Here is a 23,228-nt window from a genome sequence, read left to right as displayed (position 1 = left end):
GACCAGCATTTATTGCCCATCCCTAAGTGCCTGTGAGAAGTGATGGTGAGTTGCCTTATTAAACTGCTGCTGTCCTTGCAATTTGGGAGGATGTTCCAGGATTTTGATGCAGCTACAATGATAAGAAAGGAGATCATGGAATCCTTACAATGCAGAAGGTGGCCATTCGGCCCATCAAGTCTGCACCGACTCTCTGACAGAGCATCTTATTCCGCAGGCCCTATCCTCGTTACCCCACATATTTACCCCGCTAATCCCCCTAATCTGCACATCTTTGGACACTAAGGTGCAAGTTACCATGGCTAATCCCACCTGCACATCTTTGGAGTGTGGGAGGAAACCAGAGCACCTGACAAAACCCACACAGACATGTTGAGAACATGCAGGCTACACAAGGCAATCACCTGAGGCTGGAATTGAACCCGGTTCCCTGGCACTATGAGGCAGCAATGCTAACTACTGTGCCACAGTGACTCTCTATTCCAAGTCACTTTGATGTATGATTTAGAAGGAATTTGCCCACAGTGGTATTCCCCTGTGTCTTTTGCTTGTCTCTGCAAGCTAATGAAGGACTCATAGTCAATTTCTTCAGTGCATCTCGCAGCTGTGTTATAATCCAAGGCCAGACCCCCATGATTTTGGTTAGATCTGGTTTGGCACCAATAACAGTTTGTCAAAGTTGACAAAGTTTGAGATCGAAGAGGTTACTCAGTGAATAAATCCACAAGATCCCATAGGTTTTGAACAACCAAAAATAAACTTTACCATTCAAGGTTAACTTGATGAAACAATTTACAGTATCTATCTTGCTCTAACACTGGGGGGGTAATATCAGGTACATGTCAATTAAAGATAACATCTGGTCAAACACACCACACTGCACAATAAATGACAGATGCTACTAAAACAGAGTCCATGGATTGAATAACCTCTGGTGTTTGTAGTATATAAAATGATCTGGAGGAACCTCTCTGATTCATAAGTTTGCGGATGACACAAAGATTGGTGGAGTTGCTGACAGTACCAGGGATTGTCAGAGGATACAACAGGATATGGGATAGAGTGGAGACTTGGGCACAGAAATGGCAGATGGAGTTTAATCCAGACAAATGCGAGGTGATGCATTTTGGAGGATCAAATTTAGGTGTGAATTATACTGTAAATGGCAGAACTTTCAGGAACATTAACATACAGAGGGATCTGGGCATGCAGGTCAGAAGTGGCATGTTCGCTGAGGATTGCACAATGTTCAGCACCATTCGCGACCCCTCAGATACTGAAGCAGTCCATGTTCAAATGCAACAAGATCTGGGCAATACCCAGGCTTGGGCTGACAAGTGACAGTAACATTCACACTAGCGGGGGGCTTCTTCACACAGAGTGGTGGGAGTGTGGAATGAGCTGCCAGATAAAGTGGTAAATGCAGGGTGACTTTTAACATTTAAGAAAAACTTGGACGGGTTCATGGATGAGAGGGGTGTGGAGGAATATGGTCCAAGTGCAGGTCAGTGGGACTAGGCAAAAAATGGTTCGGCACAGACAAGAAGGGCCAAAAGGCCTGTTTCTGAGCTGTAATTTTCGATGGTTCTATGGTTCTATGCACAAATGCCAGGCAACGACAATCATCTATAAGAGACACTCTAATCACTGCCCTTTGGCATTCAATGGTGTAACCATCACTGAGCCCCCATTGTCAACATCCTTGGGGTTACCATTGACCAGAAACTCACCTGGACCTACCACATAAACACAGTGGATACAAGAGCAGATCAGAGGCTGGGAATACTGTGGCAAGTAACTCACCTCCTGACTCCCCAAAACCTATCCACCATCTACAAGGCATAAGTCAGGAGTGTGATGGAATATTCCCCATTTGGCTGGATGGGTGCAGCTCCAACAACACTCGAGAAGCTTGACATCATTCAGGATAAAGCAGCCCCACTTGACTGGCACCACATCGACAAACATTCATTCCATCCACCACTGACGTGTGTACTATCTACAAGATGCACTGCAACAATTCACCAAATATCATTAGATAGCACCTTACAAACCCACAACCACTTCCATCTGGAAGGACAAGGGCAGCAGACAAATGGGAACACCACCGCCTGCAAGCTCCCCCCCCCCCCAAGCCATTAATCACCCTGACTTGGAAATATATCACCGTTCCTTCACAGTCACTGAGTCAAAATCCTGGAATTCTCTCCCTAATGGCATTGTGGGTCAACTCACAACACGTGGTCTACAGTGATACAAGATGGCAGCTCACCACCACCTTCTCAAGGGCAACTTGGGATGGCAATAAATGCTAACTAGCCAGCGACGCCCATGTCCCATGAATGAATAAGAAAAGGTCCACAGTTCCCTACAACTGGCAACACAGGTGGCCAAGGTGATTAAGAAGGCATACAGCATGCTGGCCTTCATCAGCCAAGGAACTGAGTACAAGAGTTGGGAAATCATGTTGCAGCTATGTAAAATCTTGGTTGGGCCATATTTGGAGTATTGTGTGCAGTTCTGGTCATCACACTACCAGAAGGACGTGGAAGCTTTGGAGAGAATGCAAAGAAGGTTCATCAGGACCTCAAGAGTGTTGGCTATGAGGAAAGGTTGAATAAACTCAGATTGTTTTTACTGGAAAGATGGCAGCCAAGGGGAGACCTGAATTAAGAGAGAATAGTCAGAGGCTTTTCCAAGGGTGGAAGTATCAATTACAAGAGGACACAGGTTCAAGGTGAGAGGGGAAATGTTTAAGGGAAAGGTGCGGAGGAAGTTTTTCATGCAGAATGTGGTGGGTGCCTGGAACGCGCTGCCAGAGGAGGCGGTGGAAGCAGGCACATTAGCAACATTTAAGAAGCATCTGGATGGGTACATGAATAGGGAGGGAACAGAGGGATATGGACCGAGTAAGGACAGAAGGTATTTTTTTGGTTTAGTAGGGCATCACGATTGGTACTGTCTTGGAGGGCTGCAGGGCCTCTTCCTGTGCTGTACTATTCTTTGTTCTAATGCGAGATTTTCGAATATTTGTGTCCTGATCCAATCCCTTTCATATTTATGAGATAACTTAGCCTGTAAATAATCCAAGTGACTTTACAACAGAGTGAGACACAGGAGGAAATGCCATGGAAATGAATTGATTCACAGGGCAATAAAGTGAGTAAGACATCACTTGAACTTCTTCTAGGCACTCCTGAGATCAGCTACCCCAGCGCAGGAAGAGGCCCAATGAGATTGTTAACAATTTGTAGAATGAGATTCCTCACAGGGTAACTGAACCATCGGCGGAATCGGGTTCAAATTTGTGAGAAATTTCAACATTTGTCAAGAAACCTGTGCTTTAAACAATGGAAAATGAATCAAGTATTCACATGGGCTATTGACCTCTTATCCCATTTGTTTCAATGGATTGGATATTGTCTTCAGTTTAATGGATTTAAAGGTTGAGTTTTCTGAAAAAATGGCAGTGTTGGGTGCCGTCAGCAACCTGACGTGTTTCTCCCAGAGAAACAGAGGAATAATTGTTCCCATCCCATCCTGCCCACCATGGGAATCATGATGGGCAGGACTGAGAGTTCGTTGATCACTCAAAGGTCCATTGATCTCGAGTGGGAATATCTGAGGGAACGTGAAGGGTGGGGGGGAGGAGGCCGGGTGGGGAGGGGTGTCCACAGGAGGGGAGGAAAGGGAGAAGCCTGCTGCAAGGGTGCATGGAGGTTGATTATGGGGCGGCGATCGGGATTGGGGCAGCGATTGGGGGTGTCAATCAACCGAGGATCCATTCCCCCTCCTACTGGCAAGAATCAGATTACAGTTTTGCATTGCAGAGAGTGCCATGAATTACCATTATTCACCTCACTGAAGAAACTGACAAAAAGGCCCTTTGTGATCAAGAAGGTGAATGGGATGCTGGCCTTTATAGCGAGGGGGATAGAATATAAAAGCAGGGAGGTCTTGCTGCAACTGTATAGGGCACTGGTGAGGCCGCAGCTGGAGTACTGTGTGCAGTTTTGGTCGCCGCACTTGCGCAAGGATATTTTGGCCTTGGAGGGAGTGCAGAGGAAGTTCACTAGGCTGATACCAGAGATGAGGGGGTTGGACTATGAAGAGAGACTAAATAGACTGAGTCTGTACTCATTGGAGTTTAGAAGGATGAGGGGGGGATCTTATAGAGATGTATAAGATAATGAAAGGGATGGATAGGGTAGAGGTAGAGAGATTCTTCACGCTTAAAGGATAGCAGGACTAGAGGGCATAGCCTCAAGATAAGGGGGGTGCAGTTTAGAACAGAATTGAGGAGGAACTTCTTCACTCAAAGGGTGGTGACTCTCTGGAATTCTCTGCCCGTTGAAGTGGTGGAGGCTACCTCGCTAAATATATTTAAGTCACGGGTAGATAGGTTTTTGACAGACAGGGGAATTAAGGGTTATGGGGAGAAAGCGGGAAAGTGGAACTGAGCAACTTCAGATCAGCCATGATCTTATTGAATGGCGGGGCAGGCTCGAAGAGCTAGATGGCCTACTCCTGTTCCTATTTCTTATGTTCTTATGTTCTTATTGTTTTCTTGCCCATTAAACACTTTGAATTTTTTGAGAAAATTTCAGCCAATCTATCTGATGCCTTAACATTTCAAATTAACATGTGGTAAATATGAATTAACAGGCAAAAAGGTTTTAAAATAAAGTATATTTATTAGTCATAAATAGGCTTATATTAACTCTTCAATGAAGTTACTGTAAAAAACCCCTAATCACCATACTCCGGCACCTGTTCGGGTACACTGAGGGAGAATTTAGCTTGGCCAATGCACCCTAACCAACCAGCTCTTTTGGACTGTGGGAGGAAACCAGAGCACCCAAAGGAAACCCACTCAGACACAGGGAGAATGTGCAGACTCCATATAGATAGTGACCCAAGCCAGGAATTGAACACAGGTCCCTGGACCTGTGCTAACCACTGTGCTGCCGTGCCGCCTCTGTGAAGGCTAGAAACTAAAAACTGGAAGCAAAACTCAAAACTATGTTTGAACACATTACACTGCACATTGAATGGCTGATGTAAGTCAGATCCCACAGATTTCTCAGCAACCTACCCAGATGCCAGTAGCCACTGTGAATCATTAAAGGTTCACTAATGTCCTTTAGGAAAGGAAATCTGCTGTCCTTACTCAGTCTGGCCTACATGTGACTCCAGAGCCACAGCAATGGGGTTGACTCACAACAGCCCTCAGGCAACTAGGGGTGGACAATAAATGCTGGCCAGCCAGTGACACCCACCTCCCATGAATGAATTTAAAAAAATCACACTGGGGGCGATTTTGAGCCAATTCTCACAAGAGTCGGGGAATGAGATTCTCACCAGCAAAGTTTCATTTCCCAAATCCCCACGCCCCTTCCCTGTGACATAACAAAACAGGAGCCTCATTTCAATGCATTTTAAAAAAATTAACTATTATTACAGGGCTCCCCTGCAATATACTCTCTCAGATTGAATATTGAGACTTTATCGATGTGTTTGTGTGAGAGAGGTTGCCCTGATGCTCAGGGGCCTCTGCAGCTGGAGAAATATACATTGGTTTTCTCAATGAAACCGACACACTGACAAATTACAGGAAAATTCCACCCACCATCCCAATCAAACTCTGTCAGCCTCAAAGCTGATTTCACCTCTTTCAAAAGATTTAACCTCCAGGTCCCCTCAAAAGGACATGGAGGTTTCAGAGAGACAGGGGGGGAGTGGGGTGGTGGAGGGGCGGATAGAGAGACATGGGGGGATCTGACAGAGACTTGGGGGAGTGGTGGGCCAGATAGAAAGGCATGGGGGGGTAGTGCTGATAGAGAGGCATGGGGGTTGGATATTGGTCACAGATTAGTAGTTGGGCAAGCTGGAACATTATATTTGTCACAAAGGTCACTTTGCAACCCCTTTGAAGCCTGTGTCAGTGTTTGAATGAAAACTGATACAGGCAAGGACAACCTTATTCAGAAAAGGCAGTTTCATTTTGAATGCTCCCAAAACTAGAAACTAAAAACCAAACCAGAGACTGATTCTATGAATTTAAATCTTGATCATTACAAAAAAAGATTAGGATCAGGAGGAGGCCATTCAACCCCTCGAGCCTACTTTGCCATTTAATAAGATTATGGCTGATCTAATTGTAGCCTCAACTGCTTCCCCATATCCCTTGACCCTCTTGTCAAACATGTTTTGCTATCTTTTTAAATTCACTCATGGGATGTGGGTGTCACTGGCTGGGCCAGCATTTATTATCCATCCCTAATTGCCCTTGAGAAGGTGATGGTGAGCTGTTTTCTTGAACTGCTGCAGTTTTGTGATGTAGGTACACCCACTGTGCTGATATGGAGCAAGTTCTAGGATTTTGACCCAGTGACGGTGAAGGAACGGTAGTGGTGCCTGGCTTGGAGGGGAACCTACAGGTGGTGGTGTTCCCATGTCTCTGCTGCCGTTGTTATTTTTAGTCTTGGTTTACAAAATGCTGCCTAAGGAGCCTTGGCGAGTTGCTGCAGTGCAACTTGTAGGTGGGAACTGGTTGTTGGGGGAGTGAAGATTTCAGGTGGTGGATGGTTTGCTGATCAAGTGGGTTTCTATCAGCTGGCTGGTGTTGGTTTCGTTTTTGGTCTCATTGTACAGAGGCCTGGATGAATAATCCAGAGATGAGGTTAAATCTTACAATTGCAGCTGAGGGGATTTTAAATTCAGTTAATCAATCCATCTGGAATAAAAAGTTAGCCTTGGTAATGATAATGATGAAACCATCATTGATTGTTGTAAAAACCCATCTGGTTCACCAATGTCCTTTAAGGAAGGGAGTTTGTTTTTCTCACCTGATCTGGCCTATATATAACTCCAAAGCCACAGAAATGTAGTCGTCTATTAACTGACCCTCAGAAATGTCTGAGAAAGCCATTCTTTATATCAAACCATTGCAGAAAGATTGAATAAGAATGTTTAATTGCCGCAACTAATAAATTAGGAACATTTTGTTAATTATGTTAAGAAAGTGACACTTTGCAAAAGAGGCCAAGGCAGTTGTAATGAACACTATTTTTAGGTATGGCTAAAAAGTTAAAGGTTAACAGCAGACTACACAAAATCAGCAGCTATACACTTCCTATCCACCCAGTCATTCATCTGCTGCCTCAAGGCAAGTAGCAGTTGCTTCATGCATAAAACCTCACCCACTTTAATCAATGTTTTGTCTTCCTGATACATTATTAAAAATCTATGTTGGACTTTTATTCCCTGTCTCCGCAAGTTTGCAGTGTTAATAAGTAATCGAATCAATTATCTGTATTGATTAAACTCTTTGACATAAGAAACTGAATTTTGATAATGAACAATGTCAAATATTGGCTACGATTGGGAGCTGGTTTGATCTCTGATTGTTGTTACTCAGTTTGTTACAAGCTATGACATGTCTTCCCCTTCATACTGCCAGGCTGTGTATGATGGGTGAAAGAAGTGAGTCTTCACGTCAGGAGGGCGATGGATTGTCAGGCTGTATAATGAGGACTCTTTGGTTTGATTATTAGATTTGTTTGTGACAATTGGAATCTAGGTTGTTATTTACCTAATTTCTCACCAGTCCCAAGAACTACTGAAAATTGATCATTATTTTATGGACCCAGTTTTCCTCCACTTGCCACCTTTCTCTCAACTTTCAAAAAGTGTCAGAACACTCTACGACTGTGACTTTTGCATTCATGTTTGGACACTTTTTATCTCCTTTCCCCGTGTTCAGACTCCTCTGTGACTTTTTCACCCTTATTCTACGGTGCTTTGTAATCTCTCCCTTCCTTTGAGGAACACCATATATAAAAACGAGATTTGTTGCTGCAATCCCTACCCTGAGCTCCAATTGTTCAAATTTAACAGCCTGATCTTGTGGCTCAAGAGGAGACACTGTTTTGTGTCAAGAAAACTGGGTAAACATGGCTCAATTCCAAAGCCCTGAATGGACAATGTTCTTTGAAGATGCGATCTGAAGGATTGTTTTGAAATAAAGGACCACCTGGTTCACATTGACTGACCTCAGATGAACTCAGATTTCAGTTTTAGATTCTGTGTAATTCTTGATGTAATTAACTGGCGAGTATCCAGAAGATACCAATCACAGATTTGTGTAATGAGGGAAGGCTCTATGAGATTATAGTTCAAGGTCCAACATCAAAACAAAACAGGAATAGAATCCCTAACAGTTAGACTATAATGCTGAGCTGGATAATCATATTGCTTGAAACTTTTCATTTAGACACATTTTTCTCAATCCTGTAAAGCGAGACTAAGTAGAAGTTGACTTCTTCCTATCATTGGTTCCGGATGCAAATTACTTTGGCTAATTACAGTTTGAAAATAAATTTCATTCCAAGAAATCATTCAATTCTCTGGAGCCAGTTCACCCAGAGTGAAGAGGAAAATGACTTACTTGTTGCTGGTATTGTTTCTGCTCCCGTTCATATTCCAGCTTGCATTGTTCACACATATCCTCAATCCAGTTATCATCATCGTAGTCTGTGCTGCAGTTACAACCCATTGTCACTGAAACAAAAAACAATAGCACTCATCTAAAACCACAAAGACTAACGTCTGCTTTGGGGTTATGCATTTGGATGAGACCCCCTTAGGCAGGTGTACAACAACAATACTTTCACCCAGTTCTTGGGACATTTAAAGACAATTACATTTCATTTTGAATGTTGCTCATTGGTGAACATTCCTTTGGCATCTTTCTTTTTCCAGTCTAGGAATTATGTTCTATCCTTAACCAAGTAATCATGCAAGTTCGATCTGTCACTTGATAAATCCTCTTCAGTGTTAAACAATCTTCATCTTGCATTCTTCAGTAAAGATTTTTCAGCTAAACATCTGATAATGGAAATGTGCAAACTCTAAAATGCCCAACTGCCTGAGTATAAAAACAAGTCCATGGAACGAGATAATTTAACAAGTTACAACACTGACTTGAAATTGCAGCATTGGGTGCGCTTATAGTTAAAACTAATTCCTCGCATTCTAACAATTCACTTGCAGTTCACACTGATTTAAACTTTCTAATCCAGGTGTAATATTTACCCTTTAGTCAACAGTTAATTTTGAACAGTCTGTATTACAGGCATCAATAACCTAGATTCCGTTTGTGTGGTGACTTTACTTTATTTGAACAAATTGCATGAGTTGCAAATATGGAAACAAATGCATTTTAGTAAAATAATGAAATAAGTAATTAGCGCAGTAAAAGAACATTCATAATCACTTTGTGAGGAGATTTTCACAATAACTTCATTGCAGTGTTAATTTAAACTACTTGTGACACTAGTAAATAAACTTAAAACTTTATAAGCAGAACTTGGTACATCCTGTTATTTTTTCTGACAAACACATAGTGGTTAGCACTGCTGCCTCACAGCGTCAGGGACCCGGGTTTGATTCTAGCCTAGGCTGACCGTCTGTGTGGAGTTTGCATGTTCTGTCCGTGTCTACGTGGGTTTCCTCTCATAGTCTAAAGACGCATGGGTTTGGTGGATTGGCCTGCTAAATTGCTTCTTGATGTGTAGATTGGGTGGATTAACCAAGGGAAACATGCAAGGTTATGGAGGTAGGGCAGAGGGGATGGCCTGCGTGGGATATTCTTTTCGAGGGTCAGTGCAGGCTTGATGGGCCAAATGGCTTCTTTCTACACTGTAAGGATTCTATGATTCAAAATATTTTTTAAAATATTGAAGTGAAAATAAAAAAAGTCTGAACATTTCCAGGGTGATATGCTTAATATTTAAAATCCTTCGGTTAGGCATCTTTAAGTAAAAAAGAGCGAATACAATCCTCAGATAATTACCATAAAATACTGATGACCATTGGCGAAGAGGCAAAAAGAACTTACTTACAATCCTGTAATTTTTATATCAGCAGCAGGGATGAAGAAATCCAAACTGCTGGGGTGTAATGAAATCCCAGTATCTTCAGGTACTATAAACATTACATTTACAATTGAACGGATAAGTCCATTAAAACATAAACCTGAGGAATTTGAGGGTTGGTCATTCCGAAGTGAAGACTTATCGATCTAAGTAGACCAAATTTGAATTCAGGAACTTTACAAAGGTTACTTTCAAAATTGCTAATATTTACGCTGGTTTTCAGGTTCCCTTATTTCAATCATTGATTCTGTTTTAAAACCAGTATTTATTACGATGCAGTGCACAAGCCCGCTCCATATCACATTTTCCATATGGTGCGATTTGAAAGTTCTCTGGACTAATTTTATAGTTTTAAAATCTCCTATCAGACGCAAGGCACATGTTTGAAGTATTCCTTATAAAATGTCACTTGCCTTTACACTTTGTTGTCAGAACAATTCAAAGCAGTGAACTGACAATCACAAACAACTCTTTTTAAATTTAGGTGCAATGAACATCTTCAACTGATTCTCAATTCTAAACTTCCAAATTTATGTTTCAGGTAAAAATAACAAAACAGTTTTTTAAAAATGGCATTTTTTCCACACAGTGTAAGATGTCCTAACCCTTATACTTTGACCAGATTCAGAGATTGCATTTTGGTGTAAAGATAGCCATTATTTGTTTGAAATTCTACAACTGGAATAAATGTCATCTTCATCTTGCAGATTCACTTTCAATTGTAAATTGTTTTCAGTGACTGTCCACAAGTTTTCATGAGCTGCATTATTTTACAATTCGAATTGTATTCAACCGTAATCTCATGAAAATCTAGGCTTCCAGTGCATGTTGTTAAAAAGGAGATCACTAAACTTACAGAACTTTCCAGCACAGCCAGTAATTCAGCCCATCATGTCTGTACTGGCTCTTTGAAGTTCCAATTAGTTCCATTCCACTACTCTTTTCCCAAAACTCTGTAGTATTTCCCCTTTGAGTTTTTATCTAATTCCCTTTTGGAAGTTACTATAGAATCTAGTTTCCCCACTCCAGATGTTGCATTCCAAATTGCAACAAACGGCTGCATAAAAATGTCTTTCCTCAACTTGCATTCGAGGTGTAAATATCTACTAATGGTTCACAAGCCACATTATATTCCCATTGTTCCTGTTTGACTTTAGAACAGGCTGTTAAAGAGGGAGCATGTCCACCCTCCCATGCTCAGAACACACCACCTTCCAGCTCTGAACACGTGCTGCTCATGACACAGAGCCACATAGGGGAAGCTTTCCTCTGTGCAGTTACTGTAATGAAGTCTAAATATTCATAACAGTAGGGAAATCTTCTCAGTATTTAAGTTTTAATTTTTTTCAACACATTTCATAGGTATAGAGCTTTCTGTAGTTTTAAAAAGTCCCCAGTTTCTCCTGTCGATCTCGGGGGAAATGAAACTCTGTATGTAATGTGAGGTGTTCCCCTTCCTCTGAGACACTGACTAAAAGCCACTCAATATGGTTGGAAATGCTATCATATTTTCTGCGTAATACTCTCTCACTGTCAAATAACAATAACCCAATCACAGCAAGAAAGATACAAATAGAAGGAAGCTTGCCCTGGATAATAATGTCTCATAACACTCCAATACTCAGATCCAGTTCAGTCCTTGTGTAACGTGTGGTAGAGTTAGATATCGAACCTATAGTGAACAAATTTAGCAAAATGTGTCATGGCAAAAGCTACTGTTGCTAATATAAGTAGTCTCACAACATAAGATTAAAGTCCAACAGGTTTATGTGGTAGCAATTCATCAGGTGAGTGCAGGATTTGTTTCACAAACAGGGCAAATAGACACAAACTCTATCTATGTGTCTGTACAGGCCCTGTTTGTGAAATCTTGCATTCACCTGATGAAGGAGCAGTGCTCCAAAAGCTCGCACTGCCAAGTAAACCTGTTGGACTTTAATCTGGTGTTATGAGGCCACTTGCTGTGCCATCCCAGTCCGATGCCAGCAACTCCACGTCAGTTGCTAATGTTCTCGCACTTGACTGCATCAAGTGCTGGAAACCAGCATTCCTACAGCATCTGGACTAACTTCTCTGTCCCTGTTGGAGAGAGGAAGGCTGGCGAGGTGGGGTGGGGGGGAAGGTGCAATGCCCCAGCATATTATGTGATGCAAAGATTGTGACCCTATACAAGAACAAGGGTGACCACAGCAATCATAGCAACTACTGGGGAATCTCCCAACTGAGTATCAGAGAAAGAGCATTTTCCCATGTTACATAACATAACATAAGAACATAAGAAATAGGAGCAGGAGTTGGCCATCTAGCCCTTCGAGCCTGCCCCGCCATTCAATAAGATCATGGCTGATCTGAAGTGGATCAGTTCCACTTTCCTGCTTTCTCCCCAAATCCGTTAATTCCCTTGTCTATCAGAAACCTATCTACCCGTGTCTTAAATATATTTAGCGAGGTAGCCTCCACCATTTCAACGGGCAGAGATTCACCACCCTTTGAGTGAAGAAGTTCCTCCTCAACTCCGTTCTAAACTGCACCCCCCTTATCTTGAGGCTGTGCCCTCTAGTCCTGCCAGCTTTTCTGAGCGGGAAGAATCTCTCTACTTCTACCCTATCCATCCCTTTCATTATCTTATACATCTCTATAAGATCCCCCCTCATCCTTCTAAACTCCAACGAGTACAGACCCAGTCTATTTAGTCTCTCTTCATAGTCCTCATCTCCGGTATCAGCCTAGTGAACCTCCTCTGCACTCCCTCCAAGGCCAAAATATCCTTGCGCAAGTGCGGTGACCAAAACTGCGTACTCCAGCTGTGGCCTCACCAGTGCCCTGCACAGTTGCAGCAAGACCTCCCTGCTTTTATATTCTATCCCCCTCGCTATAAAGGCCAACATCCCATTTGCCTTCCTGACCACCTGCTGCACCTGCGGACTGGGTTTTTGCGACTCATGCACAAGGACCCCCAGGTCCCTCTGCACCGTAGCATGCTGCAGCTTTTCGCCCTTAAATAGTAATCCCTCCTACTATTATTCCTGCCAAAGTGGATAACCTCACACTTGCTAACATTGTACTCCATCTGCCATGTCCTCGCCCACTCGCTCAGCCTATCCAGATCCCTCTGCAGACTTTCCACACCCTCCGCACAATTTGCTTTTCCACTCATCTTTGTGTCATCAGCAAATTTCGACACCCTACACTCAGCCTCCTCCTCCAGATCATCTATATAAATGGTAAATAGCTGAGGCCCCAGCACCGATCCCTGCGGCACTCCAGTAGTCACCAACCGCCAATCAGAATAGCACCCATTGATACCAACTCTTTGCCTCCTATTAGACAACTAATCCTCTATCCACGCTAACACCTTACTCCCAACTCCGTGCCCCCTAACCTTCTGAAGCAACCTTTTGTGCGACACCTTATCAAACGCCTTTGTTGCTCTTGTCAGACTGCAGATTCTAACTGATTGCATCCATCCCAAATCTCCGTGCAGTTTCAGAACTGGAAGATCTACAATTGACATGGTCTCCTTAGTCCAGCAGCAAGACTGCTCTACACTGATGATGCTGCACTAACATTGCACACTGAGGAACATCTTCAGCAGCAAATAGACAGACTCTCTCACACCTGTAAAGAGTTTGATTTGACCATCAGCATCAGGAAGACAAATGTCATGGTCCAGAATGTTATCACATTGCCATCTATCGCCTTGACAATGTGACGCTGGAGGTTGTCACTAGCTTCACATATCTCAGCTCCACAATCACCAACAAGCTGTCACTAATGCTGAAATCAACAACACGTTGTAAAAGTTCCAGCTGTTTGTGTCCAAACTCAGTGAGAGAGTTTGGAACAACAGCAACCTGACTGAGAACAGTGAACTCCGAGTCTACCAAGCCTGTGTCCTCAGGATATTCCTCGACAGTGGGGCGATCTGGACAACAAACACTGGGCAGGAGAAAAGGCTGAACAGTTTCCACCTTCTCTGTCTCAGGTTTATCTTTTGTACCTCTTGACAGGACAAGGTCACCCAACCTGAGGTCCTGGAACAGGCTAATTCCATCAGTGTAAACTCATTGCTAAGCCATGACTCAGCCAGGTCCATTGGTTGAATGACAACCATAACCCAAAAACCTTCCATGTGGTGAATTGGCCGCTGGATCACTGCTTCCTGGGTATCCACGCCTCTGCTATGAGGACATCCACCGGAGGGATTGGATAATGGTGGACATTAACCATGATCACTGGGAGACAGTCACTGAATACCATGATCCCTAGAGGCTGACGTTTTGGGGAAGGATGTTGGAAGAGGTGAATGTTTTTAAGATAAGGATAAGTTTTTGAACAGTAGAAGAATTAAGGGTTATGGTGAGCAGGCGGATAAGTGGATCTGAGTCCACGTGAAGATGAGCCATGATCTTATTGAATGGCGGAGCAGGCTCGATGGCCTATTCTTGCTCCTAGTTCTTATGTTTTTATGAAACAAAAAGCTCAGCTGGCTGAGCAGAGGAGCCAGAGAAAACCATGCCCAGTGAATCATGCACCTTCCCAACTCACTGTGTACATCTGTAGCAAACACAGCAAAGACCACCTGGGCCAGAGTCAGGCTCCTGAGTCACCCCACACGATGCTTAACACGGAGGTGACCACCACAGTTCAATGCATCGTCTTTCCAAACAGAAGGCTGCCATCAGGTATCCAGCCACCTGAGAGGGAGCCTTGGTCAAATGGCTAACCTGAAAGATGGCGCATCCAACAGTGCGACATTCCCACAGGCCTTCACTCAAGTGCAGTTCTAGATCCTGTGCTAAGGTCCCTGGGTTGCAGTTTGGACAGACTGCCTTCTGACTCAAAGTGAGATTGTTACTCACTCAGCCGTGACTAACACTGTTATAGGTGTCAGAAACCCTTTCGTATCATCCAAAAAACCCAGTCTGGATACGTGACTGTGGACATATAAAATATAGTTCACCACCAGCTGGAGAGAGAAGCAGAGCTCTTTATCTTTCACCAGACATTCCAACAAATGTTTATCAACCTGAAACTTTGGCCGGAATTCTCCAACATCGCCTGTGGCTGAGATTCTCCAACCTTGTCCACGGTTGGGATTCTCCAGTCCCACTGCAATGAATGGGAATTTGACTGAGTGCCAAATTCTGCTTTTTCACCGACTGTGGTGACAAGACGTGTGACATTGGAGAATGTTGGCCGGTTAACTCTGTCTCTCTTACAGAAACTGCCTGACCCGGTGCATATTTCCAGCATTTTCTTGTTTCTATTTCATATTTTTAACGTCTTTAGTCTTTTGCTTTTATTACTTGCCCTTTCCTCAATCATTTTAAAGCTTGGATCATTAAACAACAGCTGACAACGGGATCACTGACCAATTCTTTGATCATTCCTTCTATAGAGATGAAACATGGTGGCACAGTGGTTAGCACTGCAGGGACCCGGGTTCAATTCCGGTCTCGGGTAACTGTGTGGAGGTTGCACATTCTCCCTGTGTCTGTATGGGTTTCCTCCGGGTGCTCCAGTTTCCTCCCACAGTCCAAAGATGTGCAGGTGATTGGTCATACTAAATTGCCCCTTAAATTCCCAAGGTGTGTAGGTTAGGGGGATTGGAGGGATGAATGTGTGACCCCACCCCCCCGCATTGGACATCTGGGACACGTCCCCACACTCCTATCATTGAAGAAATGTTTCCCCACCACCCCCCCTTTTCAACAAAGATCTAGGGATTGGCTCCCCCTTTATGACCCCCCCCCTTCACTACCTCTCTTCATGACCCTCTCAATGACCCCCCTTTCATATCCCCTCTGCATGTTGCCCTCTACATGTTTCCCCTCACGTGACTCCAACTTCATGACCATTATCTTCATGTCCCTCTTCATGTCCCAGCCCTCCTCTGACTCCACCCCTTTGGCACTGTCCCTGGTACCCTGGCAGTGCAACCTGGCACTGCCAGATGGGCAATGCCTCTGACCATCCAGGGCTGCAATGGCCCATTTACCCTACCTCCGATCATCAGCCCCTTCACCCTGCTTCCCCCCCACCGGCCTGAGAGGCACCACCCTTCCCCTCCCACCCAACACCTTCCCCAGTGGCCATCGCTGGCATCCCCGACTCCTCCATCCGCTCCTGGCCACCTCCACATCTAAATGAATCATTCCCCCAACCCCCCCATGAAAGTCCCACTGGGGCCTGCACATCAGCACAGGTCGGTCCAGTGCCAATCTGGCAATGCCAACCTGTGCCAAGGAGCAGTGCCAGGGATATTGCCAAGGCACTGCCTGACCATGTCGCTCTCCCCAGGGACTATACAGTCTTTTAAGTCCCGGGGGAGCACCCCGAAAGGTTCACATCTACATGAGCCTATTGTAAACCACGCCGACATGATGTCACAGCGCAGTGTCAGTATACGACAGAGTGAATATCTGGCAATGGGGCAGGAGTTAGTAACTCTTAAGTAAGTTCAAATGAATGTAAACCAGGTTCCACACACTATGGGTGTGATCCTGATGACATCACTGGCGAGGAGTGGGGAAGATTCAGAACTGCATTTTCGCCAACAAGAACTGCAACTTCCGGATCTTGGGGCCCTTCTGGAATTTGCACACATACGGTGAACACAGAGTCAAGGTTGTCCCCTTAATGTCCAAAGACGTGTGGGTTAGGGGGATTAGCCATGGCGAATATGTAAGATTATGGAAATAAGGTGGGGGGGTTGGGCCTGGGTAAAATGCTCTGTCAGAAAGTCAGTGTAGTCAATGATAGGCAGAGTGGCCTCCTCCTGCACTGTAGGAATTCTATAACGCTATGATTTTGGATTGGCAGACTGTAGCTGGTGCGGTATCACACAGTCAGTCATTGGACCTCAGCTAATCCCAGTGTAAATGAATGATTCTGACGATGGAGCTGAGTTTACTTATCTAAGTTTGCTGACAATACAAAATTTGAAAACTAACCAGTGAGAGGGATGCAAAATGCTGCAAAGGGCACAAACAAGTTGCATGTGTGGGCGCGTGGTGGATGGAATGCCTTGTGGTGTTGTATGAAGTCATCACTTTACTCGGAAAACTAAAAAAAACGCAAAATATTTTTGAATAGTGACGAGAAATGTCTGCATTCAGAGGGAGCTGGGTGTCTGTTATACATTTCTGAACCCATATTGCGTGTACCTGAGCTACATATAGATACAGCAAGCACGTTGGTAAAGGCAGTGCAGGCATGAATGAGGTCAAATGGCCTCCTTCTGAACTGTAGGGTTTCTAAGCAATCAGGAAGGAAGTTGTATATTGACTTTGTTACAGAGTGATTGGAGAACAGATTCAATAAGTTTACAATGATTAAGAAATGTGAGCTCAATGTGGGAAGGTCAGGAGATGAGTGTGATCTTGCTGGATGTTGGAACAGACTCAAAGGGCTCATTTCTTGTGTTTTTCTGATCACTGACGATTGTATCAGTATTTAATTCTATTAATACAGAAATGCAACATGATAGAATTCTCCAGCTTTGTTATTTTTGTCAATGTACCGAACCAGTCATTGATGGTGAATTCTGTTCTGTGGTTGGATCCAGGCCTTTCCTGTTTTTACACTTCAGTATTCTGTCAGCACTTTAGGATGTGAAATGTGTTTTAAGCACTTTTAAAATCTGATAAAAAGAAATGGCACACCGAACGTTCGAATCGAGATCAAAATGTTGTTGCATTTGGTAGCAGATCTTTTCCAGGAAGCTCAGAGTTTATTTTGTTAACTAAAAATATTGGACGTAGCAATGAGCAAAAATGTGTCATGTGATGCGTATTTTAAAGGTTGTCCTGGGGAAGTGGTTTTTCCTGATTATTGAATAACTTTTTGTGGCAAGGCGGGTTACTCCGTAATAAACCAATCATTATTTCTGGTATTAGAATGTTCGAGAAATGCAGATACAATTTTATTCTACTTTGGAATGAAAATATCTTGTCCTGTTTTACCGGAGACAGCACCAACGATGTCAATGCTTGTCTATTTTTCAACAACACCTTGCATTTATGTAGCAGCTTTCTTGTAGTAAAACATGCCAAGGCCCTTCACAAGAGGATTAACACATAAAATATGACCCCGATCCATATTAGGAACATTGGATTGATGGCAGAAAACTTTCCAACAAAGTAGATTTTAACTCGATTCTTAAAGGAGATAAGAGAGAGAAAAAGGTGGAGGTGGAGAATTCCAAAGTTTATTGGGTTCAGACTGCAGAAGGCAGGGTCACCATGGTGAAGCAATTTCAACCAAGATCTCTAGAGGCCAACACCGGAGGAACAAAAATACCTGAGGGTTGTAAGACAGGAGGAGATTACTGAGAGTGTGAGGCCCTGGAGAGATTGGCAAATAAGGACTGGAATTTTAAAATTGAGGAGGTGGCAATGTAGGTAGTTGACAGAAATGGCAGAGTGAGTTAGGACATGGGCAACAGAGTTTTAGATGAAGTCAGGTTTGCAGAGAGTACAGTATGGGAGGCTAGCCAGGAGAGTGTTGGAATAGTCAGGGCCAAGAGGTGACAAAGGCATGAGTGAGGGTTTCAGCAGCAGAGGAGGAGAGATGGGGACGGAGTCAGCTGACACTACAGAGGTGAAATTGAGTGGTCTCAGTGACAGCAGGAGTTGGGGTCAGATGTTCATCTCTGGGTCAAAAGTGACACTAAGATTGTGACGAGTTTGGTTCAGCCTCAGACAGGGGAGGTGAGAGGGATGGAATGAGTGGCAGAGACCAGGATTTTCCATTCCCAGGGTGGGGAATGGGGAGTCTTTCCCACCACGGAGACTGATGGGAATTTGCAATGTATTGTGTTACCCTAACCTCATGAATGATGCAGCTGGGGGTTTCCTGCTGTATCACATGGCAGGACAGGCACTAGGGTTCTCCTCCCACCATCAAATCTGAGCACCAGGTACCTGGATATAACTGGCCCAGAACTGAAGCAAGAGGATAGACCTCCAGGAGCACTCTGAGGCTGGAAGATGGATTTCCTGCAAGCTTTTGGAACTGGAAGACCTGCCTGGTAGATGTTCCTCCTACTCACTGCCGCAGGTTCCAGGGTCCATGGTTGCTCAAGGCCTCTATCCCAATCTCTGCAGGTTTCCCCTGGCTTTTCTCAGCTAGATAGCAATATGTACATGTCGCATGGGTTCTGACGTATTCCCCACCAGTGTGATTTCCCATTGGCAGCATGGACGGTGGGGCAGGAGGGGCAATTTAGGTTTTGCCTTCACCTGCATCTGATTAACGGGATGCAAATCAGTTTCACGCTTCCCCTTTGGAGGGAATGGTGGCCGCAATGGCAGGCAGGAGTGTGAGATCCCGTTACCAATTTACGCCAGCAGCAGATCGATTTTCCAGCTCCCACTACCATTCCCCCCCCCGCCCTTCTTCGTCCCCCACAGCTCCCCCCTCCCTCACACCCTTCCCCACACCCCCCCTCCACCCTCCCCTGCACCCCACCTGCCATTGCGAGTCAAACTGGGAAAATCTGCTCAATAGCTTCAATCTTCCCAATATTTAACTAGAAGAAGTTGCTGCCCATCCAGAAATGGATATGGGACAAGGAGTCTGATAAATGAGGGTGTAGAGGCTGAGAGGTGTTGGTGAGGCAGCGCTGTCTGACTGGAGCATACATGCAGCTATACACTTTCAGAACAGACCACCAAGGAATAACTCGTAGATGAGAAACTGATGGGGCCAAGGATAGATCAGAGGAAGCTGTCTGAGGCAGTGATGCAGGAGCAGGGAGAGAAGACATTGGCAGTGATTCTATGGTTACAATCAGATAAATAAGAACAGAAGCATTTGAGTACAATCCCACCCAGCTGCACATTTAAACTTTATCCACAAAGTATTTAACTATATAAGACTTTTTAAGAATACATCCTTCCTCCTTAGAGTTGAATGCGAGGCGTGACGAGGGTGAGAGACATGTATCGGTTTCTGTTCAAATTCCCGATGGATACACTTTCGTTTGTTTACAACAAAATGAATTTGTCTCAAAAATCATTCCCACATTCCTTTCAGAAAGCAGGAAGTACAGAAATTCAGTAAAGTAATCTTTGATTCGCCACACCTTATGACATTGAAAGATAGAGAGGTAGGAACTGGAGGAGTCTTTCTTTAGCCTGCTTCTTCAGATCATCTTTGTCTAACTTCATTGACCTGCCTTAGCTCAGTAACTTTTAGCACCCTGTTCCAGCAAACGTCCAACAATCACCACTCTGAAATTTTCAATGACCTCCCAACCTCAAAGACATTTTGGGGGAGAGAGGCGTGAATTTCTTTGTGTAAAGAAATACTTCCTTAAAAACACCCCTCAATGGCCTGGAGCTAATGTGAAGATTATTCCTCCAGGTTCTGGACTCCCCTTTCAGGAAATGGTTCCAGTGATCCACCAACTTCGTTTATTGTAAAATCCTCAATTCAGTCACTCATTCTGTGCTCAAGGAAATACAGCCATGCAACCCGTCTTCAGAATTTAACCCTTTATCGCTCCAGTCAATCTGTACTGAAACCCCTCCCGGAGGCACGGTGACCAGAACTGAACAAGGACTCCTAAATCGAGACGAAGCGGAGGGAAAATGTGAAATAACTCCTTCTGTTAGACATGGTTACAGAGACAATTGTATGAACACATCTGACCCTCCTCCGAGAGTCCATGCTGCTAATTTGTGCACCATGCAACGTACAAACTGAACGGAGCAAATCTCTCGCATTGAATCTGGATTTTTGAAATGTGTTGAGCCATGCAATTCATGACCAGTGACCTTACAATAAAGGAAGTCCCTTATAGTAACCTGACCACTTCATTCACACATTGGTTTATCGTGCGGTTGGTTCATGATGAAATATTTTCCATTCACTCCAGTTGTCCACCCGGTATTCTATTTAAAGATTCATAGAATGTTGCACAAAACTGTCCGTTGCTCTGCTTCAGCACAGAGATGACATCATTAAAAAGAGTTGGTTCTGTATTGCAAGTGTTGGTTTATCATTAATGTTGTTAGTATACACTCTTTATACTTAGAGATAAAATAAAGCTTTGTGTCAGTATTGATATGCCTTTGAGAAGACACCCAAAGGTTTATAAATACCTTCATATATTTGAAATGCTGAAAGCGCCGGTCTGAGCACATTGTCAATTTAATTTGCTGTGTTACAGTTGTAATTACAAAGAACAAAGAACAGCAACAGGCCCTTTGGCCCTCCAAACCTACACCGATTACATTGTCCTATTTAGACCAACCACTTATATCCATCTATTCCCCGTTCTATCTAGATAAGTCTTAAATATCTGCCTCAACCACCTCACTTAGCAGTGCATTCCAGGCCCCGACCAGCCTCTGTGTAAAAAAAAACTTCTCCCGCATGTCTCCACTGAACTTTCCCCCCTTTACCTTGAACTTGTGCCCCCTTTGTAATTGTCATTTCTGCCCTGGGAAAAAGCTTCCACCTGTTCACCCTATCCACACCCCTCATAATTTTATGAACTTCTATCAGGTCACCCCTCAGTCTCTATCTTTCCAGGGAGAACAATCCCAGTTTATTCAATCTCTCCTCAGAGCTAATACCCCCTATACCAGGCAACATCCTGGTATACCTTTTCTGTACCCTCTCCAAAGCTTCCACGTTCTTCTGGTAATATGGCAACCAGAATTGGAACGGTATTCCAAATGTGGCCTAACCAACGTTTTATACAACTGTAACATAATTTGCCAATTTTTATATTTGATGCCCTGGCAAGCATGCCATCTGCTTTCTTCACTATCTTTTCCACCTGTGCTGCTACTTTTAAGGATCTGAGGGTCTGTACTTCCAGATCTCTCTATGTGTCTATGCTCCTGATTGCTTCTGCTATTTATTTTATACCCTCCACCTGAATTGGATTTACCAAAATGCATCACCATGCATTTTGCTGGATTAAATTCCATCTGTGATTTCTCCATCCATTTTTCCAGACTATATCCTGCTGTATTCTCTGACAATCTTCAGCACTATCCGCAACTCTGCCAATCTTGGTATCATCTGTAAACTTGCTAATCTTCCAACTCATTTATATACATTACAAACAGCAGAAGTCCCAGCACTGATCCCTGCAGATCATGATGTGGAGATATCGGTGTTGGACTGGGGATAACACAGTAAGAAGTCTCACAACACCAGATTAAAATCTAACAGGATTATTTGGTAGCAAATGCTTCTAGCTTTCGGAGCACTGCTCCTTCATCAGGTGAGTGGGAGTTCTGTTCACAAACAGGGCATATAAAGATATATAAAGACACATAAAGGGCATATAATTGAGTTTGTGTCTTTATATGCCCTGTTTGTGAACAGAACTCCCACTCACCTGACGAAGGAACAGCACTCCAAAAGCTAGTGGTGTTTGCAACCAAATAAACCTGTTGGACTTAAACCTGGTGTTGTGAGACTGCTTACTGTGAACACCACTAGTTATGGACCTCTATTCAGAAAAACACACTCTGTCTTTTATGGCCAAGCCAGTTCTGAATCCATCTAGCTAGTTTTCACCCCTGATCCTGTGAGATTTAATTCTTTTGCACTAGCCTGCCATGAGGGACCTTGTCGAATGCCTTACTAAAGCCCATGTAGACAATACCTACAGCCCTTCCCTCGTCAATGATTTTTGTCACCTCCTCAAAAAACTCAATTGAATTAGTGAGACATGACCTCCCAAGTACAAAACCATGCTGTCCACAACTGGACCAAACTGAAGTGGTCTTTCATTTAACACTTAAACCTGAGTTAATTCTGCTTTGCTATAATCCACAGCATGCATTGTACAAGTTAGAACAGTGGCAACAACTGACAATGAGCAGTAAAATTGACACGCTGAAGTTCAAATTCTTTGCCGCAGGGGTTTTATTTCATGTTGCGACACTATCTCTGTGGGTCTTTTAACCTCATTACACCATCTGGGTGGGTCTGGATCACTGAAAACTGAATCAATTGTTGTAGCAAATACTAGGAAATGTTCAGATTGTGGCAGTTTGCAAAATGTCCTTAGTAACAATTTATTGATTTGTTTTTGTGATATAGACACCTGCCCAAAAAATGATTTCATAAATCTGAAAGTTTGCCAGCTTTGCTCTATATCTACAAAATCTAGAATCACAGAATCCCAATTGGCCCATCAAGTCTGTACCAACCACAATCCCACCCAGGCCCTATTCCTGTAACCCTCATTTACCCTGCCATCCCCCTGACACTGGGGTCAATTTAGCATGGCCAATCCACCTAACCTGCGTATCTTTG

At 43.7% G+C, this 23,228-nt stretch overlaps 1 protein-coding gene across 2 annotated transcripts in view; it reads right to left on the bottom strand.

The window, feature by feature from the left end:
- The window catches only part of LOC145358011 (proto-oncogene tyrosine-protein kinase LCK-like), a 109,543-nt gene that overhangs the window by 64,789 nt on the left and 21,526 nt on the right, over positions 1-23,228 (bottom strand). For both annotated transcript variants that reach the window (XM_080211689.1, XM_080211690.1), the window contains exon 2: positions 8,450-8,562. In XM_080211689.1, the coding sequence (XP_080067815.1) occupies positions 8,450-8,557 (108 nt within the window). In that variant the 5' untranslated portion in view covers positions 8,558-8,562. The remainder of the gene's footprint in view (positions 1-8,449; positions 8,563-23,228) is intronic.

Source organism: Carcharhinus amblyrhynchos, chromosome 24, assembly GCF_965287045.1.
Source record: "Carcharhinus amblyrhynchos chromosome 24, sCarAmb.v2.hapA, whole genome shotgun sequence".
Lineage (NCBI taxonomy): Eukaryota > Metazoa > Chordata > Chondrichthyes > Carcharhiniformes > Carcharhinidae > Carcharhinus > Carcharhinus amblyrhynchos.
The sequence above is the reverse complement of the archived record's forward strand: the minus strand, read 5'-3'. Positions and strand labels throughout refer to the sequence as shown.